The sequence below is a fragment of the Cavia porcellus genome, unplaced genomic scaffold (assembly GCF_034190915.1).
Source record: "Cavia porcellus strain 051 isolate PalLab524CR breed Dunkin Hartley unplaced genomic scaffold, mCavPor4.1 scaffold_28, whole genome shotgun sequence".
NCBI lineage: Eukaryota > Metazoa > Chordata > Mammalia > Rodentia > Caviidae > Cavia > Cavia porcellus.
In genome coordinates this window covers 5,738,012-5,764,374 of record NW_026947511.1, presented here as the reverse complement: position 1 = coordinate 5,764,374, position 26,363 = coordinate 5,738,012, and the positions used below count along the sequence as shown (strand labels likewise).

The window sequence follows — 26,363 nt, the reverse complement described above, 5'->3', positions numbered from 1 at the left end:
GGAGGGCAGAATTGAGAAAGCAGTAGAGAAACTGAGTCTCAGATACTGTGAACCTTTTTGAAATAAATTCCAAAGTTTGCTAAATACATGGACTATTCATCCCTACAATCTGATAAATTCACCTAAACTTGAGTTGTATTTTCTGTGATATATAATTAAAAAAATCCTAGTTAGTACATAGGATATCACACCATAATTGAAATTACTGATATTTAACATTTTATTATTTCTCATGTAATCACATTAGAATGGCATCTTTAGTTTATTCAACAAATACTTGAGTTACTCAGGATATAGAAATTTATGTTATTTTTTAGATGGGCTGACAATGTCATGTCTTAAAGCTCTTATTACACTCTTTTTTTCCAGCAGTTTATTACAAGAATCACTATTGGGAATTGCTAGAACACAGCCTCTGTCATGAAAAACATTTGAGTGACAGTTCTATACAAAGCTCATTCCTCGGATATATAATGATACTCTGACTGCTTCATTTCTAATTGCACTTGATATTAAATGTGGACATCAGGTTTTAGTTTGTTTCTTTGTGGTACTAGTTATTGAACCCAGGGTCTTTTCTCTGATATACATTCTTATCCTTTCTTATTTTTTATTTTGAGACAGGGCTCACTAAATTGCCGAGGCTGGGCTTTAACTTGTGATCCTGCTGCCTCAACTTCCCAAACTGCTGGGACTACAGGTGTGCCACCATGCTTGGTCTGGTCTCTGCAGTTAATTTTTAATGAAAGACTACTTTCATCAAAGCTTGGCTTTATCCAGACTTTCAGAGGTTCTGTTTTGTTCATGATGAAGACTAAATGCTTTAGTCCTGCAATTTAGCATACACCTTTCCAACACTGTTTCTCATCATTTTTCTATACTTCAGTGAGAGTGCTTTCATGTATGATCTTTGCTTGTACTTACTCCCCTGGCTTGCTTTTTTCAATTCTTTCTACCTATTTAAAACATGTCCATAGTTTTTGCCTCAGTAATGATCCACCTGTTTGGTAAGATCTTTGTCAATTATCTGTAATGGCTATGAATGATTTTTCTTATAAAGTATTTTTTGTTCAGACAAACGTCAAACAATGTAGAATAAGTTAATGTAAAAAAAAGTCCATTTCTACTCTAGCGTTTTAGGTAAAAACATTTTAATAGTTCAGAGTCCTCCAACTTATATTTGCTTTATTTAAAAATATATAATTTATTTAGTTATCTTCTTTTTACTGCCTTGGTAGAAAGCACATTTCTATAAGATTCATGGTATTTGTTTGGTTTGGGGTACTACATCACATAGGAAATATATACTGTTTGGTGATCTCTTTTTGTAATGTTTAGATGGATCAATATGATTCAGGTATTGTCACTGAGTTTTTTTCTTTGCTGTGGAACAAATCCAGGGTGTTGCATGTGCTAGAGAAGTGCTGTACTCCTGAGGTACTTCCCATGCCCCGATGAATCTTTCAGCGAATTATTTTTACTAATCTTAATTGATTTTTTTATTTTAAAGAGATTAAGACAAAAGAGGACATAACAAAGCAGATCAGATCAGAACAATGCAAGTAACACAGCATTTTACCACAAGACAACCCATAATTAACAGTAACTACCATAGTGTCTCTTTCTTTGAAATAGCTGAGCACAGCTTCACATATGATAGTATCAAACATAATAAACAGTATACAACCATTCAAGAGAATGAAAGCATTACATGGCTTTCAGAACCAAATAGCAGAGAACGAACAATGGCTACTATATCATTTTCCATAGAAAATTTGTTTATACTATCACACGTAACAGTATCCAATAAGATATAACATGATAGAACTAAAGGAAACAGAAAAACAAGAGCATCGTAGAACTTCAGAGCAAGATGATACTAAATCAGCACTGGCTATTCTAATGTCTTGTTTTATTTATAATAGCCATTTATACTGTCACACATAATAAAATCAAACAAAGTAGGATGAAACAATTCCAACTAATAAATGCAGACATTATAAGGCTTCAGACCAATGTAATGGGGAATCATGATTACTTTAAACTCTTATGTACTCTTACCATTTGTTACACTAGGAAGACTATGCAGTGTTGATTTATTTTGCTTATGAGGATGGTCTCAAGTTGCGTCCATTTATTTATAAACACAAAAATGTGATCATTCTTTACAATTGAGTAGTATTCCCTTGTATAGAAATACCACAACTTTTTTATCCATTCCTCAGTTGATGGACACTTAAGTTGTTTCCAAGATCTAGATATTACAAATTGTGCTGCTATAAACACTGGTGCACATATATATCACTGAAGTATGATGTTTTCAGTTCTTTTGAGAATATGCCTAGAAGTGGAATAGCTGGAACAAATGGGACTTCCAATACCAGCTTTTTGAGGAATCTCCAGACTGACCTCCACATTGGCTGCGCCAGTCTACACTCCCACCAACAGTTTAGAGGAGGATTCCCTTTTCCCCACAGCCTCTCCAGTAGTAGTTTTCTTGATCCTGGCCATTCTTTCAGGAGTGAGATGGAATTTCATTAAACAGATGGAATCTGTTTAATTTGCATTTCTCTAATGAGTAATGATGGTGAACAATTTGCCATTTGTATTTCTTCATCTGAGAACTGTGTATTCATCTCAGATGCCCATTTTTGGATTGGATCTTTGAATTTCGGGGGTGTGATTTTTTAAAAAATTTTTTATATGTTTTAGACAGAAGTCCTTTATCTAAGGGACAGTTTACTAAGACATTTTCCCAGTTTGTGGGTTTACTTTACACTATGCTGGAGATTTCTTTTCACATGCAGAAACTTTTTAATAAGAAGTGATGCCACCTATTGATTCTGGAAAGTATTTCCCGTGCAGTTTGATTCCTGTTCATGAATTCTCTACCTACCCCTATGTCATCAAGATTTTTACCTAATTTGTCTTCCAACAGATTTAATGTTTCTGCTTTAATATTCAGATCTTTGATGCATTTAGATTTTAGTTTAGTACATGGTGATAGGCATGGGTCTAGTTTTAGTTTTCGGCATGTGGAGAACCAGTTTTTCCAGCACCATTTATTAAAAAGATTGTCGTTCTTCCAGTGAACGTTTGGCCCCTTTATCAAAGATAAGGTGGTTGAGTGTGTTGGTAGGTGTGCTTGTATCTTCTAATGTATTCCACTGATGTTCAGATCTGTTATTATTCCAGTACCATGTTGATTTTATTACAGTTCTGTTTTTGGTCACTTAATTTGATTCTCGCTGTTGGTTTGTCACAGATGGCCTTTATCATATTGAGGAAAAGACCATCTATTCCAATTTTCTGTTAAGGTTCTTAGCATGAATGAGTGTTGGACCTCTGTGGAGTTGGATTGGTGGTCGCGAATTTCTCAAGTTCTTCTTTGTCTTGGAAGCATCTTGTTTCTCCATTAATTTCTAGAGACAGCTTTTCAGGGTATATCAATCTGGGCTGGAGGTTATTTTCTTTCAAGGCTTGGAATATTTCACTCCAGGCTCTTCTTGACTTGACGGTTTGTGTTGAGAAGTCTGCTGGGTTTCTGATGGTCCTTCCTTTATAGGTGTTCTGTTTCTTGTCTCTAACAGCTTTTAATATTCTGTTCTTGTATTGAATTTCTGGGAACTTAATTATAATATGCCTGGGTATAGCTCTGTTTTGGCTGTAGGTGGCTGCAGTTCTGTATGCCTCATACATCTAAATATCATTTCCTTTTCCTATGTTTGGGAAGTTTTCCTTAATTATTTCTGTGAATAGCCTTTGTAATTCCTTTGTTTGTACCCATGCTTCTTCATTCACATTCTTTATTCTCAAGTTATAGGGAATTGATTTTGTATAACCTATTGGGTCTCAGGTCGCATGATCCGGGCCAAGCTCACTCCCCCAATCTTGTTTGGGAAGGGAACAACTAACTGAAGTCAGTGCTGCTCCTTGTTCTTGCCAGTCCTGCCTGGTCCAAGAATGTGATCTGTTGGAGCCCCCTTCTCTGTGGAATGGTTTTATTCCTGTCACTCACCACAGGTCAATGCAGGTTCCCTGCCAGCTCAGTTCTCCATTCGGTTCGCTGACTCTCATTCTCAGTGCAAGTGTGTTTCCAGTGAGTTGAAGTGGCAGGATTGCAGATGGCTTGGTAAGTTGCTGCCACTCAGATTCGGGTGCTGCAGCGGGAGCACTGAACCTTCAGCTGTTCCAATAGTTGCACCAAGGACTGTAGAGGGTAGATGGGTGCTGCCACTGAGGAAATCAGTATGGTGATTCCTCAAAAAACTAGGATTGGAAGTCCCACTCAACCTAACTATTCCCCTCCTGGGTATTTTCCCAGAAAAACTGAAATTGTCATATTGCAGCAATATATGTGCACCCATGTATACAACAGCACAATTTGTAATTGCTAAATCTTGGAAACAGCCAAAATGCCTATCAACCACAAAATGGATGAAAAAGATGTACTGTTTTTATACAATGCACTATTACTCAGCTATAAAAGGATAATCTTGAAGCTTTTATAGGTAAATGGAGGCAACTTAAGACTATACTCATAAGTGAAATAAATCAGACTTACATTTGTAAATATCGCATTGTCTCTCTGGTGTAAAAAATAAGTAATAATAATAAAAACTGAGAGAGTAACAAGATACAAAATGTACAACAGATATTTTAATAATGAAAGGGAAAGAAAGTACTCAAAAGGACAGGACGATTAAGATACAGAAAAGGAAAAATGAAGAAAGGAAAAGACTATATGTATGTTGGTAAACATATATAAATTTATGTGTGTGTATATGGACACTATATAACTATATTACTAATCTTAATTCATCAAAAAGAAGTTTGTGCTGTCACTGCTTGATTGATCACTTTTGTGTCTAGATTTTGTAACCTGAGCTAGTTCTGAGATAACAATGTGCAATATATTAACTAGTGTTAATTCCCTACCGTTTTTTTCTTTTTTGAAATTCTGTATCATTTCTATCCTTTTTTTCCTGTTTTGATTTTTAAAAAATGCAAACACTAAAAATTTTTTAAAAATGAATTTTAAAAGGCCTAAAAGCACCAGGGATTTAGCTCAGCAGCGTAAGTGCCTGCCTGGCAAGTACTAGGTCATGTATTTAATCCCCAGTTCAAAAAAAAAAAAGGCCTAAAAATGTAGAAGTGAAATGAGATATTGTCATGGTTTATGTCAGTGGTCCCCAAGCCCCATGTAATTATACATTTGTGATTGGCTCATTGTCTAGTGCTCTGATTGGTGGTGTGCTACATCAGCCTAGTGGTAGAGTCAGGCTAAGATGTAATGGTGGGAAGAATGTGTCTCTCTCTCTCTTGCCAGTTTCTACCTTGCAGTTTGCAGCTGCCACGAACTGCGGCCTGCCATGCCACCCTGCCTTGGAGCCAACTGAGTACGGTGAAACCTCCAGAACTGTAAGAAGTAAACCTTTCCTTTCCTAACTTTAGAAATCAGGTATTTTGTCTCAGTAATAAGAAAAAGTAACTAACAGATATATACTAACATTTTATATTTTATAAAGAGTATAATTGTGGTATTTGTGTCATTAACAAAAGAAAAAAGTTTCTAAATCAAACTTTACTTTCCTATTTACTTAGTATGTAACCTTATGGTCATCTGTAGATTGAAAAAAAAATCTGATTCAGGCCCTGGGGGTTTAGGTCACTGGCACAAGCTTCTGTCTGGCAAGCACGAGGTCCCTAGTACATTAAAAAAAAAAAAAAATCTGGCTCAATTGTAGTACTCTAGGGGCTGGGGATTTAGCTCAGTGTTGTAAGCACAAGCGCAAGATTGTGAATTTGATCTCCGGTACCAATAATAATAACAATAACAATAACAGTACTCTATATATGGCAACTTCTTTCTGAATAACTGCTCTAAAAATTATTATTCAATGAAATAATAGTACTACCTTAAATCTTACTGTATTACCACTCAAGAAACATCATTTGTTTGCTTTCTGTGATACTCTGGATTAAAGCTGTGCTTGGCAAATAATCTACTGCAGAGCTAAATGTCTGGCGCTATTTTTATAGGTTTTTTTTTTTTTTTTTTTTTTTTGTCTTTTTCATTTTTATCGGTACCGGGGATCGAACTCACGACCGCCTGCTTGCAAGGCAGGTACTTATGCCACTGAGCTAAATCCCCAGCCCCTATTTTTATAGTTTTGAGACAAGGTTTCAGTAAGTTGTCCAGCCTGGCTTTGAACTTGCAATCCTCCTGCCTCAGGTTGCACAGTTGCTTGGCCTACAACCACCATGTCACTACACCACTGTTAAGGCAGTGATGGCTTCAAATATAGGCTTACATTCATAATGTTTTACAAAATTCAAAACTCCAAGACCATAAAAAAGTATTTTTAAGTTGGAATAATGACCCAAAGTTGTATATTTACCATAATAGAAAATCATTCCCACTTTGACAATGACAATTGTAGGGAAGAGGACAGCAAAGTTAGACAATAAAGAGTAGAGAACACACACAAACGTGAAAGAGAAAGCAGAAAAGGGAGGGACAAAAACATGTTGTATTGGGCCGGGGATTTAGCTCAGTGGCATAAGCGTCTGCCTGGCAAGCGCAAAGTCGTGAGTTTGATCCTTGGTACCACATACACAAAAACATGTTACATCACACAAAAGAACTGACGCATATTTTCAGGGAGGATAATGATCAGAGAACAGTGATTTGACTATTCATCATGCCCTCTAGGCAACAGCAGAACTATGGAAAAAGCAGCAAAATACACACTTTGTACCTAAACACAGTTGGAAAACTTAAAAATACATGCCTAAGAGTAATCATTATCTCAAAATGTTGGAGAAGGGAATGTAGATAATGGTAACTGCATCTCAGCTCTAATCTTCTCATATGGACAGTATCTGCCACTCAAAATTTTCACATATATATTGAAGGCCTACCATTCAATTTCATATATAGGCCTCAATTTTCCAAAATGAACATAGCAGATTAAAAGCAAAGTAATTATCAGTTGAAGACAGTTATCAATCAGTAAATTATTTAGAGACCTATAGTAATAAAATATTCAAAATGTGTTAATTTACACAGGTATAAAAACGTATGCACACGAATATTTAAGATAAATTGCCAAAAAGTCAAAACTACAGCATTTGTATAAAACTTCAATACCATGACTTCTGTTTGGCCTCTAGAGGGCAAACTTGGCCTTCAGGAAAAACCAGGCAAAAGTTATAGCAGCTAAAATTTAAGATAGCAGGGGTTCTCAATAGCAGAGATTCTCCAGCTTTCTTGGTTAATGACATTCTTAGTGCCTCAATAATTTTTTTTACATCACCCCTTAAACCAAAATAAATAAATAAATGGACCATTTTGCTTAATAAGTAGTATGTCCAAAGAACTAAGAATTAATGTAACACTAAAATAAGCATTAAAAAATATACATAAGTTGAAATAAATTTTATTTCATGTTTAAATAATCAAAATAAATTATTAATTGGACATGTACACATCCTTTATGCTGTAATATTTGTCACATCTTGAAATCAAATTAGATAAAACCACTCCCCATTATTTCCAGTCCCATACTAATTTTGTATAGTATCTAGAATTTATCACAGCAGCCTCTGAGCAGATTCACAAATATGATGCCTCAGAAAAATACAAATCACTTAATACTTGATACTGAAACTGTGTTTGTCTCCAGGTTAATTTTCTATACCATATCAAACAAATGTAGAATATCACTGGCTTTGCCTCCAAACATTTAAACCTTATAGTTGTCCTGTCCTTTAGCTATAGCACAACAGAATACCTGGGCACCCAGTGTGACGATCACAGCACTTTATTTTTATGTCCTGGTAGTTAAATGAACCATTCATTATTTTAATTACTTATAACTAAAATTAACTACAATGGAGGGGGGACAGGTACTGAGACTGGAACTCAGGACTTCATGCTTGCCAAGCAGGTGGCTGCATCATTGAGCTGTATCCCAGGCCCAACAATGTTTTTAAAGATCCCAAAACCATTGTCCTGTATGATTTGGGAAAGTTGTTTTTCTTTTGACCAATAAAAAGAACACTATTAAATCCTTATAGAAAGATATTTTGTCCACTTTGAGATGATTTTTGCCTTCACTGAATTTTTTTTTTTTTTCTTTTTATCAGTACTGGGGATTGAACTCACGACCGCCTGCTTGCAAGGCAGGTGCTTATGCCACTGAACTAAATCCCCAGCCCCTTCACTGATTTTTATAGATGCTCTGTGTTTAATTTAGTAAAGTATGGAAAGGAGAAAAATAGAATTAATTTTATATCCCCTTCTAAGCAACAGTTTCTCTGAATTCTAAAACTGATCCAGTCTCACTGTTCTGCAGGCTCACTAATTTAGTACTGAATAGCACACTTTAAGACCTGAAAGTCTTAAGAACACAAGAACATGGGTATTAATGTGAGTATTAGAAGAAATAAGTTGTAAATTACTCCAAATACATTGTGTGGCAATTTTTCTCACTTGCAAATTCCTTAGTTTAGACAGAACAATGGAAGGAATTCCATCAGATAATCTCAGTGTTTGCTGTATAAAATCTGTGTCTTTAGCAGAAGTTGTCAAGTGGAGTTAGAACTTGTGGTGAGAATGATTGACTTTTTTAAAGCTATCCAAAGAATAACTGGGAAAAAAATATCAATGTTCTATTACTTTAAGGTGGTGCTGGCAAACCTTTTAGAGCTTTCAGTAACAAACAGCCCTCTGTGGCACACGTACCACTGATTCGCCACCACTGCTTTAAAGAATTTTTAGAACCATAAATAGAAAATATTGTGACATTTTTAAAAATACAACTGCTATAAATAATTGTAAAACCCAAAATCTGTATGTAGAAAAATAAGTATGAAAATGTACATGGTTAATTATAAAAAAGAATGATTAAAAGGCACAACAAACTATAGAGCCACATTAATACTTACCTGCTGAATTATTTTGGAAGTTTTCTGAAGATTCTCTCTGGGAGGGACTTTACCAAATAATTTCCAACCAGGGGCACTACGAACAACTGATTTAAGTTCCTTTGTCCTTGGAAAAAGGTTTCTGGAACACAGAAAAGTTACATGAGTGTATTATTTATAACCAATGAGTTACTAAATAGTAACTTTTGTCTCAAATACTTTATTGCAATCTCCTTTGGTAGTACTGTAACCTAATTCATTGTAAGTCAATGGCAAAAAAATGTCTAAATTACTCTTTATATTGCAGAGTGTTGTTGAGAAAAGTGTCTTCTGTAACCATTATTTATAGTGAGCTTCCTGCTTTCCAGGTCATAGCAATGCATTGTCCCATGTTATGCACACAGCACTCATGAGTCATTTATATCTTGTTTGACTATATGGAAAATGAAATTTTAGTTTGTAAGCATTATGCAGTTTTCTAGAGCAACCAAATGAGGGACACAGGTGTAACTCTGTGTCTAATAGTTCCACAAGAAGATCCATGCATGGTGTCACACACCTAGAATCCTAGCACTAAAGGGCAGCTGAGGCAAGAGGATCACAAGTTCAGGTTCCACTTGGGTAACTCAGTGCTTAAAATTTAAAAATAAAAATAAAATGCTGGGACTTGAGGGACCAACCAAGAAATAAACTGCCCGCCCTCTAGGAAGAGAAAAGGCCAATAGCACTTCCTGTGAGCCTACAGGCGCACTGGCTGCAAATCAAACATCATCCATATATACTCTCCACTCCCCTCCCATAAGCCACCGGATGGTAATGAGGACAGCCTGAGATGATAGCAACTAAGGAACATAAAGCAACTAAATGGGTGTGCTGTTTGGTTGATTATGTAGGGACCAGCGGTCTGAGCATCTCTTGGGAGGATGACAGGATGCAATATAGCAAAAATGGGGAGTTTCCTTCTAACTTGTCTTTTTTTTTTTTTTTTTTTTTTTGTCTTTTTCCTTTTTATCAGTACCAGGGATCGAACTCACTACTGCCTGCTTGCAAGGCAGGGGCTTATGCCGCTGAGCTAAATCCCCAGCCCCTTCTATCTTGTCTTTGAAGGCCAATATTGCCTTCACTGTGCTGTTTTATTCTGATTAATTATTTTGCTCTATTCAATATTCTGCTTTGATTGGTTTTATAATGTTCTGTTTTTGGTTTAATTTTGCTATACTTGATTGAATGGATAAGTATTGCGAAGGTAATAAGATATACTATGGTGCCTATTACTATTATCCTGGCATCTTTCTCTGAAGTTCTGTATCAATTCTGCTGCATTGTTTTGGTTGGCTTCATACTGTCTTATTTTGCTGAATTTTACTATCTTTAAAATAAAATAAATAAAAATAAGGAGCTGAATTAGTGTAAAGCTCAGTGTGAAGTCCTTGGGTTCAACCCCTCGTATTGCCAAAAACAAAACAAAACTTCACAGTATATGTGATTCACAGACTCACATAATTGTCAGCAAAGATGTATGTTGTATAATGTCTCAAAACCTTGAAATCAGATCTCTATGTAGTCCAAACTGGCCTTGAACTCACCATGTGGCCCAGGGTGGCCTCACACCTACATCAGCCTCCAGAATTACAGGTGTGCAACACCACACCCAGCTGACTTTTTTTGGCTCTTACACCCATATTCATCCTTCAATATATGCTCTGTGATAAAAGAGGTCTTTTGTGCATTTCCCCTTTAAAATAACATCAGACTATTTAGGTTCTCACAATGAAGACACTGACAGGATACTGAAGGAGAAAGGGGTTCTCCTGTTATTTCCAGCTGGGTCAGACTCAGTAACATGGGTATGCGAACTTCCATATTCTGTACAAAACTGTATAGCCACATGTCTAGACTAGATAGTCCTTCAACAAACTTGCAGCTTAAGTTAGAAGGCAGCTTTTCCTATAGCCTCACAGCATGGAACAGAACTCACCAAAAGTTTCCAAACAGCACCAGTATTTCAGTTCTTTCCATAAGTTCCACATAGCCAACCTGTCCCCAGATCCTGGACAGTTCTTTTGAGACCTACCTGCACTGGGAGGTCTGTTGTCCATCCATGTTAATAAACGTATGAGAAAACCTTTGCTGCCATGATTCTTGTAAAGAATTATTAGACAGGGAACCAAAGCATGATCCATAAAAAAAATTAAGAAACAGGCTTAATTAAATTTAAAGCATTTGTACTTCAAAAGCAATCATTGATATGTGGCAGAATAGTAAAATCTGGAGGTCAGACCCTCCCAAAATAAAAACTGAACTAGAAAGAGTACTTGAAATAAACAACTTTAGAACACTGCAACCTGATCACATACTCTTGAAGCTACAAGAGTACTTCATAAAGGTAAGGGCTACCAACCTTTCGTGAGTGAAAGGAGTATATAAACCTATCAAGTTGTGATCTGGGTCCTCAATCGCCCAAATGAGTATATGGTGAAAGCTTAAATAAAATGAGACAAGTGGTATGACTTTAGGGCTCCAGGAGGGTCAGAACCCTTTAGCTGAGTTTCAGACTCTGAGGCCTAAGACGAAGACTTCTCTGGACTGCCCATATTTATTAGGTCCGAAACAAAGAGTGGGGAAACTGAGGAAAGTATGGAAAATGAGCAGGACCCAAGGAGTCATTTTAAAGACTTCTCCAAGTAATAAATTATGCCAATTTAGGAGAACCGTCTTATCTCCAGAATGACATTAATGGTAGGAGTGCCACTGCAGGAGTGAGATTCCTTTAGCTGCAGTCTCTATTTATTAGTGCTGGAGCCAAGGTGTCCTCAGCTGTGGCCTTGTCTTGCCTTTTGAAGTATCTCTGGCATCACAGGCCACTACAGGCCTCAGCCAGGACCAGTGATTCACAGAGGTTCACTTACTATGAATCAACTCCTGTCACCAGGCAAGGGGCCTAAGCCTAGGACAGACTCACAGATAAACATAGAAAGCCAATTAGTTAATTTTAAATCCTGCTCAGAGTTGCTTCGTAGTAGTCTCCAACATCAATCAACTGCCTTGCCTCACTTATCAGACCCCACTTTACAGAAGCCCATATCTCCAGAGTGACTGACTGGTGCCTAGTAGGGTAACAATGAGGTGATGTCCCAGAAGTTTGGGGTTGTGCATTTTGGTTGGTCTGGCAGTATCCTAAAGGACTACTACATCTGTTTTGTACTCTCCATAGCAGTAGCTCTTATAAGTAGTATATATCATAGCACTAAGGGAAGATAGAACCTTTGTTTCTCCTTTTTTGGAGCTAGACATTTAAAGAAGAGTAATAATTCATATATCTCGTTGTTGGGTGGCTTGAACCACTGGTGGTACATCCATGACTGTCCTAGGCATGAGTGTACCACTTTTACCACCAGTGGTATAAGCTGCCTAATGGGATATTGTGCAAGTTCAAGCCGCCCAGCAACCTATATGTCCATCAACAGATGAATGAATAAAGAACATGTGATGTCTTTACTTAATAGACTATTACTCCGCTAGAAAGAAGGATAATTTCCAAATAGCCATTTGGAGGAAAACAGATACACCTGGAAAATATGTAAGTGAAATAAATCAAGACATACAAATTTAAATAGCACATACTATTTCTTACTTAAGTAGGGTAAAGTACAAATAAAGAGCAAAATAAAGTACTAATAGGAGACAAAGGATAGATCTTCTGCAAATGGGAAGGAGTCCAGCAAGATGAGCGAGCAAGGAGAGGAAAGTAAAAAATGTAAGACATGTCACATATATGTACCAGTACCCAAGTGAGCCTAAACATGGGCTCACTTAATATGTCATAAACATGAACTAAAAATAACAGTATAATGATAATGGGCAAAAGAGAATTAGAGAAGGAAAGGAGATAGGTGATAAGGGGAAGAGACTTAAAAAAATGAAGCTGCATTATCTACACGTACCTATTCCCTAAGATGAACGTACACTTCATGTACTACAAACATGTATCAATAAAATAAAAACGTAACTATATAAATAGATGTTTAGAGTCATATACTATCATAAAAGTATCAATTCTCTCCCAAATTCATAAATTTCATGTGTTATCTACGAGAAGGCCAGAAAGGTTTTTTAGGGAATTGAGAAGAAAAAACTACAATTTATATTAAAGAATAATGAATCACAAATAATAAGACAGTGAAAAACAATAAGGCTACCAAAAAAAAAAAAAGAATTTAGACATTTTAGGGCCAGGGATTTAGCTCAGTGGCTCAAGCATTTACCTGTTAAGTGCAAAGTCATGAATTCGATCCCTGGTACCAAAAAACAAAAAAACAAAAAAACAAAAAAAAACAAAAAAACAATAAGGCTAACTTGTCCTATAAGATACCCAAATTTGCCATAAAATTAATTTTTAGGACAATATGGTATTGATATAGTGACAAAGACATTAGTAGAAAAATAATATATGACTTCACACACCAAACATTAACAGAAACAAAGGTGGAATGCAGATAAATGAAGAGAGGATTGAACACTTTATAAAATCTCTGAATATTAATGTAAAAGAAAATGAAATTGAATACCTACAACATACCACATGTAAAAGTCAATTCCCAATTAATTATAGTTACATATGAAAGGTAAATTTTGGAAAGTTTTTAAAAATACAGAATTTTTCTTATAATCTCATCACAGAGAAGAACCTAAAAACAAGACCCCAAAGCATTATTTTTTAAAACTTCACAAAATCAACAACATTAAAATTAAAGACTTTGGTTCAAACAAAAGTTTAACATACAACAAATAAAAAGACACAAATTTGGAACAGAAACTCTAATACATATAAACGACAAATATTAGTACAGGTTGAGCAAACCTAATTTAAAAATCTGAAATCCTAGTGCTCTGCAATCCAAAACTTTTTTGTGTACCTGTATCAGTGGTGGCAAACCTATGGCACCGATGCTGCAGTACACTGTAGCACTAACAGTTTGTCATTACTGGCCTAAATGATGCTCAAAAATTTTAAAAGTTTTACAGCATTTCAAATATCAGATTTTTTTATTAGGGATGCTCAGCCAATAAAGTCGATGCTAATATTTATAAATCTGACAAAGTCTACGTCTTAGTTTTTTTTGTCTCACTGCTGAGACAAAATACCTGACACCCAAAGTTTAAGAGCACATACTTTGCAGAGGTTTCAGGTCATAATACCTGACACCCAAAGTTTAAGAGCACATACTTTGCAGAGGTTTCAGGTCATAATCATCTGGCTACAAGACAAAATGGTACATTGCAGAGGAGCAACAGTTCATGGTGGCAGAAGACAGCAAAAGCAGCAATCAAGAAGAGACAAACCCCTATTGTTTCTTCTGCTGTATACAGGCTACTCACTCTAGGATAGGTGTAGGATTCACACCCTTAATCCCAACACTAGACCATGAATCAATCACAAATTCTAGATTCAACTGCCTCCAAAAAAAGTCCACCTCCCATAACCACATGAGGCTTTGGAGGGCATCCAGACACAAACCATAACACTCAAAAATCTAAAATACTTTCAACATGAAATGTTTCATATAAGAGATAACCTATACACAAAAATACAAAGAACTCAACTAATTACTCTCATAAAAGACAATCTAATAGTTAAGAGAGGGAAATCAAATATTGAATAATGAGATTTCAAAATAGCCTCATAAATAGTAAGAACTCACAAACTAAAACCAGTGACATTTTATATTTATTGGACTAGCAAAATTGATAACAGCAAATTTAGAGAAGGACATTGTTAGAAATTTATATTGGTCCTATTGTTATAGGCAGCTGAAATATAGTTAGAAATATTATAGGCAGTCAGACAAGGTTAGGCCCTCGAAGAAGCCGAAGAAGCCAGCAGAGAGGACCAGATATGTCTGATGATCTTGGAGGAGACACACCTCTTGCTGTGGGCCAGATCTCAGGACAGAAAGCAAAAGAAATGCAGCCACACCCTTAAATATAATCCTTAGGGATTAAATCCTGATCACCATCCCTACCCTCTACAGGAAGACTCACTAACATGACTCACTTTCCCATTTGTCCATTTAGTCAATTTTACCTGAACAATTAAACTTATTGGTTGACCATAGCTCTGTCCACCTCATGCCCATCTGTCTCATGAGTTCCCCAACTTTAGACCCGCCTCACCTTATGATTTTACTCTGTAAAAATCCCAAAAACATACAGAACCTTTGGCAACTCACTCGGGACCCCTCTGTCTCTCTCTCAGACAAAAGCTTTCTTTCTTTCAATAAATATTTCTGCTCTTAACCTCCATTGTTCCTAACATTTATTCTTCAATTTTAGAGAACACAAACTCGTACTGGACATATAGTAGGATAGGAGTTTTGTTCCCCTATATTACTATCACATTTGTTTCTAGCTCAAAAAGCTGAACAGCTGTATACCCCATCATCTAGCAACAACATGCCCCTAGTAAAAGTCCTGGACACCTACACTAGAACACATACATAAGAACATGCAAGATCTTAAGACATTTCAACTTTTGGTCAAAAGTTTTCCAGTGTTCAATGTATATAAACAAATTGTGTTATGTTACATATTTATTTTCGTATGTATCAAAAATACTGGTTTTTGTTGTCATACAAATTTAATGTTACAGTCAGGATTATTTAGTAGGGGTGAGTAAATTCACTCATTATAAATTCCTGGGACTAGAAGCATTTCAGATTTTGAAATTTTTCAAATAGCTAAATATTTGCATAGACTTGTCCAGTTGAATATCCCTAACCCAAAATTCTCTGAAATCCTATATTTTGAGTAACATGTAGGCACTCAGTGTCAGATTGAGATTTTCAGGTCATTCAGATTGAGATTTTCAAATTGGGGATATCCAACCTGTAACTACAGAGCGCTAACTAAAATAAAAGATTTTAAAAGTTTTGAAATACAGCTCAGGAGCAATCAAGTTGGTCATCCTTTCTGCCTCCATAGTTAGGTGTACTTGATACTAAGCTGATAAATATTTCAGATTTTAAGTACTCTTCTTAAGATCAATCTATGTCTATATAAAAATTTGCTTCAATCATCACACTGAGGTAGTTATAGGTCAAAAACTTTACACCAATAATGAACTTTGTAGGGATTACAATGAACAATAATTTTGTTAAAGCTACCATCATTTCTAATCATGATTAGAATGTAAGAACAGTGCTTATGAAAGGGGAAAAATAGTATTTAACTCAGAATTGTATATACAATAAAAATGGGATAACAGCTACATATTTTTATCCTTTTGTTTTGTTTTACAAATTAGTGATACACAGTTTCAAATAATGTGACATGGCTAAAAATACAGACATAACAGGAGATTAAGGAGACCACAGGTTAAGATAAAGTGAAAACAAAGAATAATAATAACTACAAGCCAGGCATGGTGGCACATGCCTGTAATCTTAACACCTGGGAGGTGGAGGTAGGAGGATCAGTGCGAATTTAAGACCAGCCTGAGCTACAAAGTGAGCTCAAGGCCAGCCTGAACTGCATTATGAGACCCTGTTTCAAAAAGACAATAATGATAATAATAATAATAACAATAATAATAACAACTACCGATCACAAGGGACTTTGGCTTGTAATCTGACTCAGCAGTAAAGCACCTGCCTATCGTGTGAAGCTCTAGATGCAATGCATAGCATGGAAAAAATAACTGAACTGAGACTGTCAGAAATCACACTGTATCACACAAAAATAGTCAAGATATGTGTATACATGTATAAACGTAAAACTAATTTATAAGAACATTTTGAACTTCCAAAATTAAATCCAAAATATATTAAGTTCAAACAACAGTAGGTCTTTCAACAGATGTGATTTCTGTAGAATCTCACTATGATTGGCAGAGATTAAAAGGAAAAAGAAAACTAATCTTCAAAATAAAATCCTACTTACAGTACATATTACAGTACAATACAATCAGAACAAGTTCAGAATGAAGTTTAAAGCGTCATTAAATCATACAAAACAAAGTTAAGTACCTTAAACTTAACGCATGCAGCAAACTTTAGCTATTATAAGAAAATTTCCATAGTAGAAATATGCTTACAGGTATCCAAATGTTAAGAAATTCATCAGATAATGTTCTAATTAATTTCTTATGCCACTAAGAAGCTCTGGATTGGGTTTTCTAATGTACCTAAATGGCATATTCTGCAATGAAAACTAAATTTAATATAGTTATAATACATGAAGTTATATTAAAACAACATATATATTAGATTTTGATCATTCAGTCTTAGAAGTGATTCACCAAACCTTACACTAAATCTTTTTTTTTTTTTTAGTCAAGGTCTCACTTACACAGTGCTGGCTGACCTTGAGCTCACAGTGACCCTTCTGCCTCAGCCTCAAGTACTGGAATCACAGGCATGTGCCACCATGCCCAGCACCTTACTAAATTTTAAGAGGTAAACACAGTTAAAAGGCACATTAATAGGTCAAGAACATGTCATGCTTTGTTGTTCTTGTGCTCCACCTCTTGTCCCTTCCAATCTACTCGTAAGCATACTAGTAAACTTGAGATTCCAACAGAAATAAACATGTGAGACTAGATTAGAGCTCATCACATTTTCAAATTGAAGGCAGACAGACACATCCATGTTCAAACACACTCCTTCCTTTCTCCTGTGTGTTTAAGTAGCATACCCTAAAGGGAAAACAGTTTCTTCCCTCAAAACTCCAGAGGCAGAGTTTGACTGTATGAACAAGACTTGTATGGCATGTTGGGAAAAGAGTTGTCTTTTTTTCATTTTTTTATTTAAAATTTTTATTTTAGTTTATTAGAATACATGTATAGTACATAATGTTTACATTCGTTGGTGTATGTACATAACACATCTTAATTCCTTTCTTCACCCCTTTCACTTCCTCTTCCACCTATCTCTTGATCCCCTTTCTTATTTTTGTACTGCATTACACAATGCTTAAATTCCTTGTGTAGAGTTAATACCTGTACATAGCACATCACATCCTTTATCCTTTCCCTTCCTCCCCTTCTCTATATCTCTTGATCTCCCTCCCTTTAAAAACAATCTATCTCCCTACTTTCTACTATCTATCTTTTATTTTGCTCTTTATTTTCACTCTGGGTTTTCCATGTAAGAGAAACAATATGTTATTAAGCTTGTGATAGTAACATTATGATACACATCCATTTTCCTACAAATAACTCAAGTTTATCTTTCTTTATGGGACAGTAGTATTCCACGATGGATAAAAATGATTTTCTTTATCCATTCATCTGGTTATGAACATATGGGCTACTCCCAAGATTTAATTATTCTGAACCATCCTGCTATAAACACGTATATGCATGCATCTCTGTAGAGTGATGTCTAACTCTTTTGGGAAGATACCTAGAAGGAGAATAAGCAGTTCAATGGAATTTCTAGTTTTAGTGTTGGAGAACTCTCCATACTGATTTTTATAGTAGTTATACTACCACAGTTCACATTTCCACCGAGAGTGTAGGAGGGTTCCTTTTTCTCTGCAGTCTTGCCACAATTTTAGTTTACATTTTTTCTAATGGCCAGAGATAATGAACACTTTTTTCATCTGTTTCCTGGCCATTTGTACTCCCTCTGAGAAGTATATATTCATTTCACTCTTTTCTACAGTCTTTTTGTTGAGGAAGGGGAAAAAAGGGGTACTTTTATATTCTATCTGCTTACTCATCTCCAACTGACAGGCTGAATTTGGTGGTATACCTTGCAACTTACCAGCACAGAAAACATCTCTTGTTACAAGGTGTTGTAGTCAGGGTTTGTGCAGAGAACAGTTAGAATCAGGACATGGAGTTTAATTATTTTTATGATGGTCATCCAGAGTTAACACAAAGAAATGCAGGAAATCTATTCACAACACTAAAGACATAGAATAATTAGCCAAGGGCCTGAATCCCACAGCAATGTCCCGCATGAGTCCAGATGAAGACCCAGAGCTCATGACAGTGTCTCCCACGAGTCCAATTGGAGGTTTAGGGCCCACAAGAAGGACTCACACCAGTCTCTTTTATGGATCCGTGCTAGGAAGGCCCAAAGGTCAGTGGTGGAAACTAGGAAGTCTACGCTAGCAGGGAGCTGTGCTGGTAGGTTGAGTGTTCTATGCTGGAGCCAAAAAGTCACACTCACAATGAAGACCAGGGCTGTCCTGAAAAGCACCACAGCCATCCTCAGTAACACAGAGGCCCCGAGCTCCTCCTCCGACAAGCACAGTCAAGTACATGCCAGAAAGCAATGCTCAATGTGAGGAACAGAGCTTCTCCAGAAAAACCAACGGTTCAAACAGTAACACACAGGAGAACCCACAGTGCCGCAACCTCTCAACACACCAAAGCCTCAATGCAGCTCCTTCTCCTTCTCCATGTCTCTATTTATGCTGGCAACCTTCCTCAGGTGAAACATCTATGCTCAGCAACATGGTGATTCAATTCCACTGGCGTTAAGCTGACCACCAGTTTTTAATCCATAACACAAGGCCAAGTTAACTCTATATCTCATCTCTTTCCCCACAACCCTCCCACACACACAGGAAAGGGCTGCTGTGTTAGTGACTGGGTAGGTAAATTTAATTCAAGTCAAGTATGACATGGTCCAGTGCAGACATATGTGGAAACAATGTCTTTTGATCCATGGCTTATCCGTATTATCGCTCGTATCTTTAAGTCCCATCTGTTTTGTTTTACTTATCCCACACTCATCTGGGATAGTAAAGTTATTAGTCCTCCTTAAACTCCAACAGTCAAGTTAAAATGTGCCTTATTCCTTCAGATATGCCCACAGAATTAGAAAAAAAAATCTAAAATTCATTTGGAACCAGAAAAGACCTAGAATAGCAAAGGCAATTCAAGGCAACAAAGGCAAAGGAGGGCCATCACAATCCCTGACCTGAAATTATACTATAAAGCTACTGTGATAAAAACAGTATGGTACTGACCAAAAAAAACCCTCCAAAAAAGACTTGAAGATCAGTAGAACAGGAAAAAAGATGTTGAAACAACTCCAAATCTACTCAGTCACCTTATTTTTTTTTTTTTGTCCCTTCGACACAAGGTTTCACTATGCAGTTGTGATAGACTTGAACTCACTCTGTAGCCCCAGCTATCCTCACACTCACAGATCCTCTTGCCTCAGCCTCCAAAGAATTGGGATTATAGGCATGCACTACCATGCCCAGCAGGCCACATTATCTTTGACAGTTGTGCTAAACACATTCACTAGAAGAAAGATCGTCCCTTTAATAAATAAATGGTGCTGGAAAAACTGGCTCTGCACATGCTGAAGATTAAAATTGGACCCATATCTTTCCCTAAACTTGGAATGGATCAAAGATCCATTATATCCAAAATATTAACACAAGAAACATTAAATCTACTGGAAGGGTAAAACTTTGCAGACATTGGTATAGGCTGAGGCTTTGTGAATAAAACCCCTTCAGATATGATGAAAATATCAAGAATAACTATATGTTTTCTTCTAATTTTATTTTTTTTACAGCCCATGTCTTGCATGTTACTCAGGCTGGTCTTGAATTCCTGGGCTCAGTAATCCTCATGCCTCAGAAGTTGTTGGAACTGCAAGTACCAACCACCAAATTCACCTTTGTTTTGTCAGTTCACCTAGTGATGTTGTCAATATACAAAGAGAACATGAAATAGTAGTGCTACTCCATCTTTTCCTCCTTTAAACTCATCCTCCCCTGACTCCGCATATATACTACACACACACACACACACACACACACACACACCTATTCACACATAAATGCACCACCTTCTACACTCTCCATTAATTTGTTTACAATCTCATTAGCAAAAAGGTATTGAGAAATGAGTTGCTCCTGCTAAGCAAAAGCACCAGTTGAGAAGTTTTAAATTTCTGTATTGGTGAAAACATACAAGAAAAAAAAAAAAGAAGAAACCAAGAAAACACTATTGTGGGAATGAGAAAAGAGGGAAGCACAGGGATATAAAATCAGCATTTAAAACAATCAATATATACCGGTAACTAGCTGAACTGAGAAAGAAATCAGGCAAACAATTCAATTCACAGTAGCCTTTAAAAAATCTGGAAATCAATCTAATCAAGGAAGTGAAAGATTTCTACAGTGAAAATTATAGAACACTGAAGAAAGAAAATGAAGGTAACACTAGAAGATAGAAAGACCTTCTATGCTCATGAGTTGGCAGAATTAATACTAAATTGGCTACATTACAAAAGAAACTTTCCTATTTAATGAACTTTCCATCAAAACTCCAATGATATTCTTTATAGAACTAGAAAAAGTTTAAAAAGCTAATATTCATATGGAAACACAAAAGATCCAGAATAGTCAAACCAATCCTCAGAAAAAAGGGTTGCAGGCATCATAAGCCCAAATTTCAAAGCCACAGAAACAAAAACAGCATGGCACTTGTACAAATAGACATATCGGCCAATGGAACAGAAAAAACCCTACCCAATTACGGGGACTTGATTGATGACACAGGAGTCAAAAATATACATTGAAGAAAAGACAGTCTCTGTAACAAATGACGCTGAGAAAACTAGACAGTATTTCCACTTGTAGAAGACTGAAACTAGATCCCTATCTTTCATCTTCTATAAAAATCCAGTCACAAATCAAAAATCTAGGTATAAGACCTAAAACTGCTAGAAGAAAACAGAGGAAAAAAACATAGGGAAAACAGGGAAAAGCCATGGGCACACCTGAAGACTTTCTGAATAGAATTCCAACAGTACAGGAAATAATAGCAAGAATCATCAAATAGGACTACATCAAATTAAATTTTCTACACTGCAAGGGAAACAACAAAGTGAAGAGGCATCCTAAAGATGGGAGCAAATCTTTGTCAACTACTCTGTCAACAAAGGATCAACACCTAGAATATATCAAGAACTCATAGAACACCACCAAAAAAATCAAACAGCCCAACTGATAAATGGGCAAATGAATTGCACAGATATTTCTCTAAAACAGTACAAATAGCCAATAACTATATGAAAAACATTTAACATCATTGGCCTTTGGAAAATACAAATCAAAACTACATTGAGATATCATTTCATCCTTGTCAGAATAGCTAATATCAAGAACACAGAAAAACAATAAATGCTGGTGTGGATGAACAGGAAAAATGAACCCTTCTACTCTGTTGGTGACAAATGCTGGTCAGTACAGCCACTATGGAAATAAACATGGAAGTTTCTCAAAAAACCTAAAAATAGGGCTTCCATCTGATCCAGCTATACCACTCCTTGATATATACCTAAAGCAATTAAGGTTGGCATACTGTAAAGGATACCTGCACAACCATATTTATTGCAGCACAATTCACAAGAGCCAAGACATGAACAAGCCAGGGTGCCTATCAAGAATTAACAGATAAAGAAAATGTATATATATATACATACATAAAACAGAGCATTACTTAGCCATAAAGAACAAAATTATGTCATGTGCAGGAAAATGAATGTACTTATGTATAATGAAACATGTTTGAAATGATACTGTATGTAGGGTTTGGAATCTTTCTTAATATTATAGGAAAAGTACTTTTCCTGTTTCTTTGATGGTTTGCATATTCTAAGAACAATACTGGATCTTGACACAATGTGAGATGATTTAATGCTTTGTTTTATCCTCTAGGAAATTTCTTCAAGATCAAATATTTAATGGTTCTACTCTGCTTAACCACTTAGATTGCTGTTGACTACTCTCTCACTTTTCTTAGTAACAAAATATAATTTTACTCTAGGCAGCAATTTACTAACATAAAGGATTATACTCCTATGCCTACTTTGCAGCTAGCTGTTGTCATGTTAGTAAGCCCAATCCAATGAGTTGTAAGTAGAAGTGTTTCATGAGATTTATGGAAGGGTAGCCAAGCACGATAGTTATCGAGTGAGTCATCATATCCCTCTTCATAAGCATTAGCTTTCTTCCCATAAATCAGGATTTCATATATTTTGACTCTATTTCTTGGCTTTCTATTTCTGTGATCAATTTGTCTATTCCTCATGAAAAGCACTCTTAAAACTATGTACTCTAGTTGAATATGGTGGCACATGCCTATAATCCCAGCACTTGCGAGGCTCACAGCAAGTAGGAGGCCAGCCTAGGCTACGTAGTGAGTTCACAACCAGTCTGAACTACATAGTAAGACCCTGCCTCAAGCAAACAAACCAACAGCCATGTACTCTAATTAATAATGAGTACCTATATTGCATAGGGAAAGTCCATTCACTTTATAATACTTTTTAGGAAATGTCTTGGCCATTTCTGAATCTTTAATTTTCTACAGAGACTTTCAAAACAGCCTACCAAGATTTAAACATATAGGGCTGGGGATGTGGCACAGAGGTAGAGTTCTTGCCTTGCATGCATAAGAGTCTGGGTTGGATTCCCAGCACCACACAAAAGAAAGAAAGATTGATTTAAACATGTAAAATATTTTGGCATTTTTATCTAAATTTCACCGAAGTCTAAAATATATTAGAAGATAGTTATTTCTTAAACAGTTAAAAGGAATCTAAAGTGTATAGCTCATGGCTCACTTTCTGTTGTAACATCTAAACAAGTACCTTCCATTCTCAAGGTCAGTTCAAAAGCCAGTGGAGCTAATCCTGAATCTTCTTACTGCCAACAAGCAGCTCTAGCAAGCTGGATGTGTTGGCACACACTTGCAGTGCCAGCACTTGGGAGGCCGAGGTGAAGGAGAGGCACTTTGAGTTTTGGGCCATTCTGAAATGAACCGTCTCAAAAAACAAAACAAACAAACAAACAAAAACAGTTCTAGCAAAAAAAAAAAAAAAAAAAAAGCACTTTTTTTCTTTTAAAAATAACTATGAGTATATCTTTTAGAATCATTAGATAAATTCTATTCATCACTTAGAGTTCTACATTAGGTTTAGAATATTTTTTCAAGCAGAAAAAAGTCAACCTAAATCAAAAGAGTAAAATCAGTTTAAAAAATTGGAAATCATTCCCTGATCTTCAAACTTTGTTTTTTAGGGTAAGTTGGACCACTGAAAACATCAACTTCCTGGACTTTGTACTTAAAGTTACCCAAAGAATACGAGTCAAAAAGAAAACATTGTCTACTGAATGTGGAATGTCACAGAAGACATCATAATTCAAAACAGTATAAATACTGTTTCTTTATAATTCAGCAGGTTGATACCAGTGAGCATTTTGGATCAAAGACCTGGCAAAAATATTGTTTACATTCTTTCCAAATTGCAATTATTTTTCATTTAAAAATGACTGAGTATACAAAGAAAAGTACTTTTTTGGCCAGATAATTAAGACTTTCTTTAATTCTATGAAGTTTCTTGTTCAGGCTGTTTCTGGAGCATGTCATCGTCACTATTATAAATCCTAAAAATTTTAAAGAATTTTTAATTAATAAATACCACTTAAGTATCCCAGCTACTTTCAGAGACAAGAATTACTGAAAAAGGATAGACTGTGTCACTCTTTGTCAAAAAACAAATTACAAGATTAAAAGTGAAAATTATAATTTTTTGAATAGGATTTTAAAGGTGCCAAGGACCTTACAGAGTAGCAAGGTCAAAGGTTCTCTCCAGGAGTCAATGAACTCACATGAAAGGGCCACTGGAGGTCCATAAGCCTCCTCAAATTGTATGCACAATTTGAAGTAAACATATATTTACCACCATTTTTCTTGGGCAACTGTTCATAATCTTCATAAGATTTTCCTTGGAATCAAGTTCCAAGAAAGATTCATACTCCCATAAAGTCACCTACCAAGGAGACACCACTGTCTAAGCTAGATCCCCTTAGTATAACTTCTTTCTAATCACACTCATCTTACTCATGTCCTCTAGAAACTGAGAATGAGGAGACAATTCAAGGGGCAAAATAGGCCACAGCTGAGGCCACCTGTTGACCTTCTGGATACTTTTCCTTAATTAGCATCCTCTGTTGCTCTGCGGGGTCCTTGAACCCCTCCCAAGATCCTGCTCAGGTTTCCAGCATTTTCCACTCAACTCCTGGCTTGTTCTGATTAAATACAGTCTGCCCAGGGTCAGTCAGCTGGTTGGCTAGCAGAGTTACAAACCATGCAGAGGATTTTAGTCCTCTTGGAGCCCTAAAGATCATGCTGCTTGTCTCATTCCTTTGGCCTTTGCACTCATTTAGGGGATTGGGGATCTAGGCACAGACCCCAACAGAAAATGAATGCCAAATGGGGCTTATCCTCAGAATACAAAACTCATTCTATATTTGAAAGTCAGTCAATATGTCCAACAATATTAATGGTCTGAAGAACCATATCATATCAAGTGATGCTGAAAACCATTTTTAATAAACAATAGAAAAGTAGGAAGAGAATGGAAATTGTTTAGCCTAATTAAGGGCATTTACAAAAGAAAAAAAACCCTTTTGTTTACATCACACTTACATCACACTAAAGAAGAATGTTTTCCTTGAAGTTGGAAACAGTATAATGCTGTCTGCTCTGACATTTCCATTCAAAATTATACCGAGTGGTAGGTAGCCAGTGCAATAAGGCAAGAAAAATTAAGGAAAAGCCTTGAGGATTGAACACGAAAAAATGAAACTTTTGCTTTTCAAGATGACACAACTACATACACAGTCACCTCAGAATCTCAAAGAACCTACACAAAATATTCCTGGAACTATTGAGAATGGTTACATAATAAAAAGATAAGCATACAAAAATCAATTATAATTCTGTCTTAGCAATGAAAATTAAAACTTGAAATTTTAAGTATCATTTACTATAGCTTCAAACCCACTAAATATTTATATATGATTCTAACAAAACATGGTAGGAGATATATATTGAAATTCAAAACACTGATGAAATAAATTTTAAAAAGACCCAAATAAATGTACAGACATTCTGTGTTCAAGGATTGGAAACTTAAACATAGAAGTCTCAATGTTCCCAAATGTAATTAACAAGAATCATAGAGACAAGATGATTCTAACATTGATATTAGAAAGGCAAAGTCAAAATAATTTTGAAAATTTATCTGTGTCTGCTACATTAAAAAGTGAGCTTTATGACATCATAGCTGCATCAGAGTGTGGGCTCTGTATTTATCACTGTATCCCTAGTGCTTCTTCACAAGATTACAAACCAATTAACTGGGAAGGAGGTGTCATAGAAAAAAAAAACACCTCTGTCCTCAAATTTACTTTAATGGAAGAATACAGTCCAGTGAGCCTTTATTTCTATGAACCATTTCTTCTATTAATTTTCATTTTACAATACTTTTCACTCCCCTACTTATGTTATCAGAATGCTATGTTTAAACTATAAATGCACTAGGGACAGAATTTGCATAAAATTCACAATGCCCTGTATTCAGTTAATATTTTATTTTTAAACTGACATG

At 35.9% G+C, this 26,363-nt stretch overlaps 1 protein-coding gene across 2 annotated transcripts in view; it reads right to left on the bottom strand.

Annotated features, from left to right (window-relative positions):
- Tbc1d12 (TBC1 domain family member 12) overlaps positions 1-26,363 on the bottom strand; it is an 89,531-nt gene that overhangs the window by 40,746 nt on the left and 22,422 nt on the right. For both annotated transcript variants that reach the window (XM_013143975.3, XM_003462412.5), the window contains exon 2: positions 8,953-9,073. In XM_013143975.3, coding sequence (XP_012999429.2) covers positions 8,953-9,073 — 121 coding nt within the window. The remainder of the gene's footprint in view (positions 1-8,952; positions 9,074-26,363) is intronic.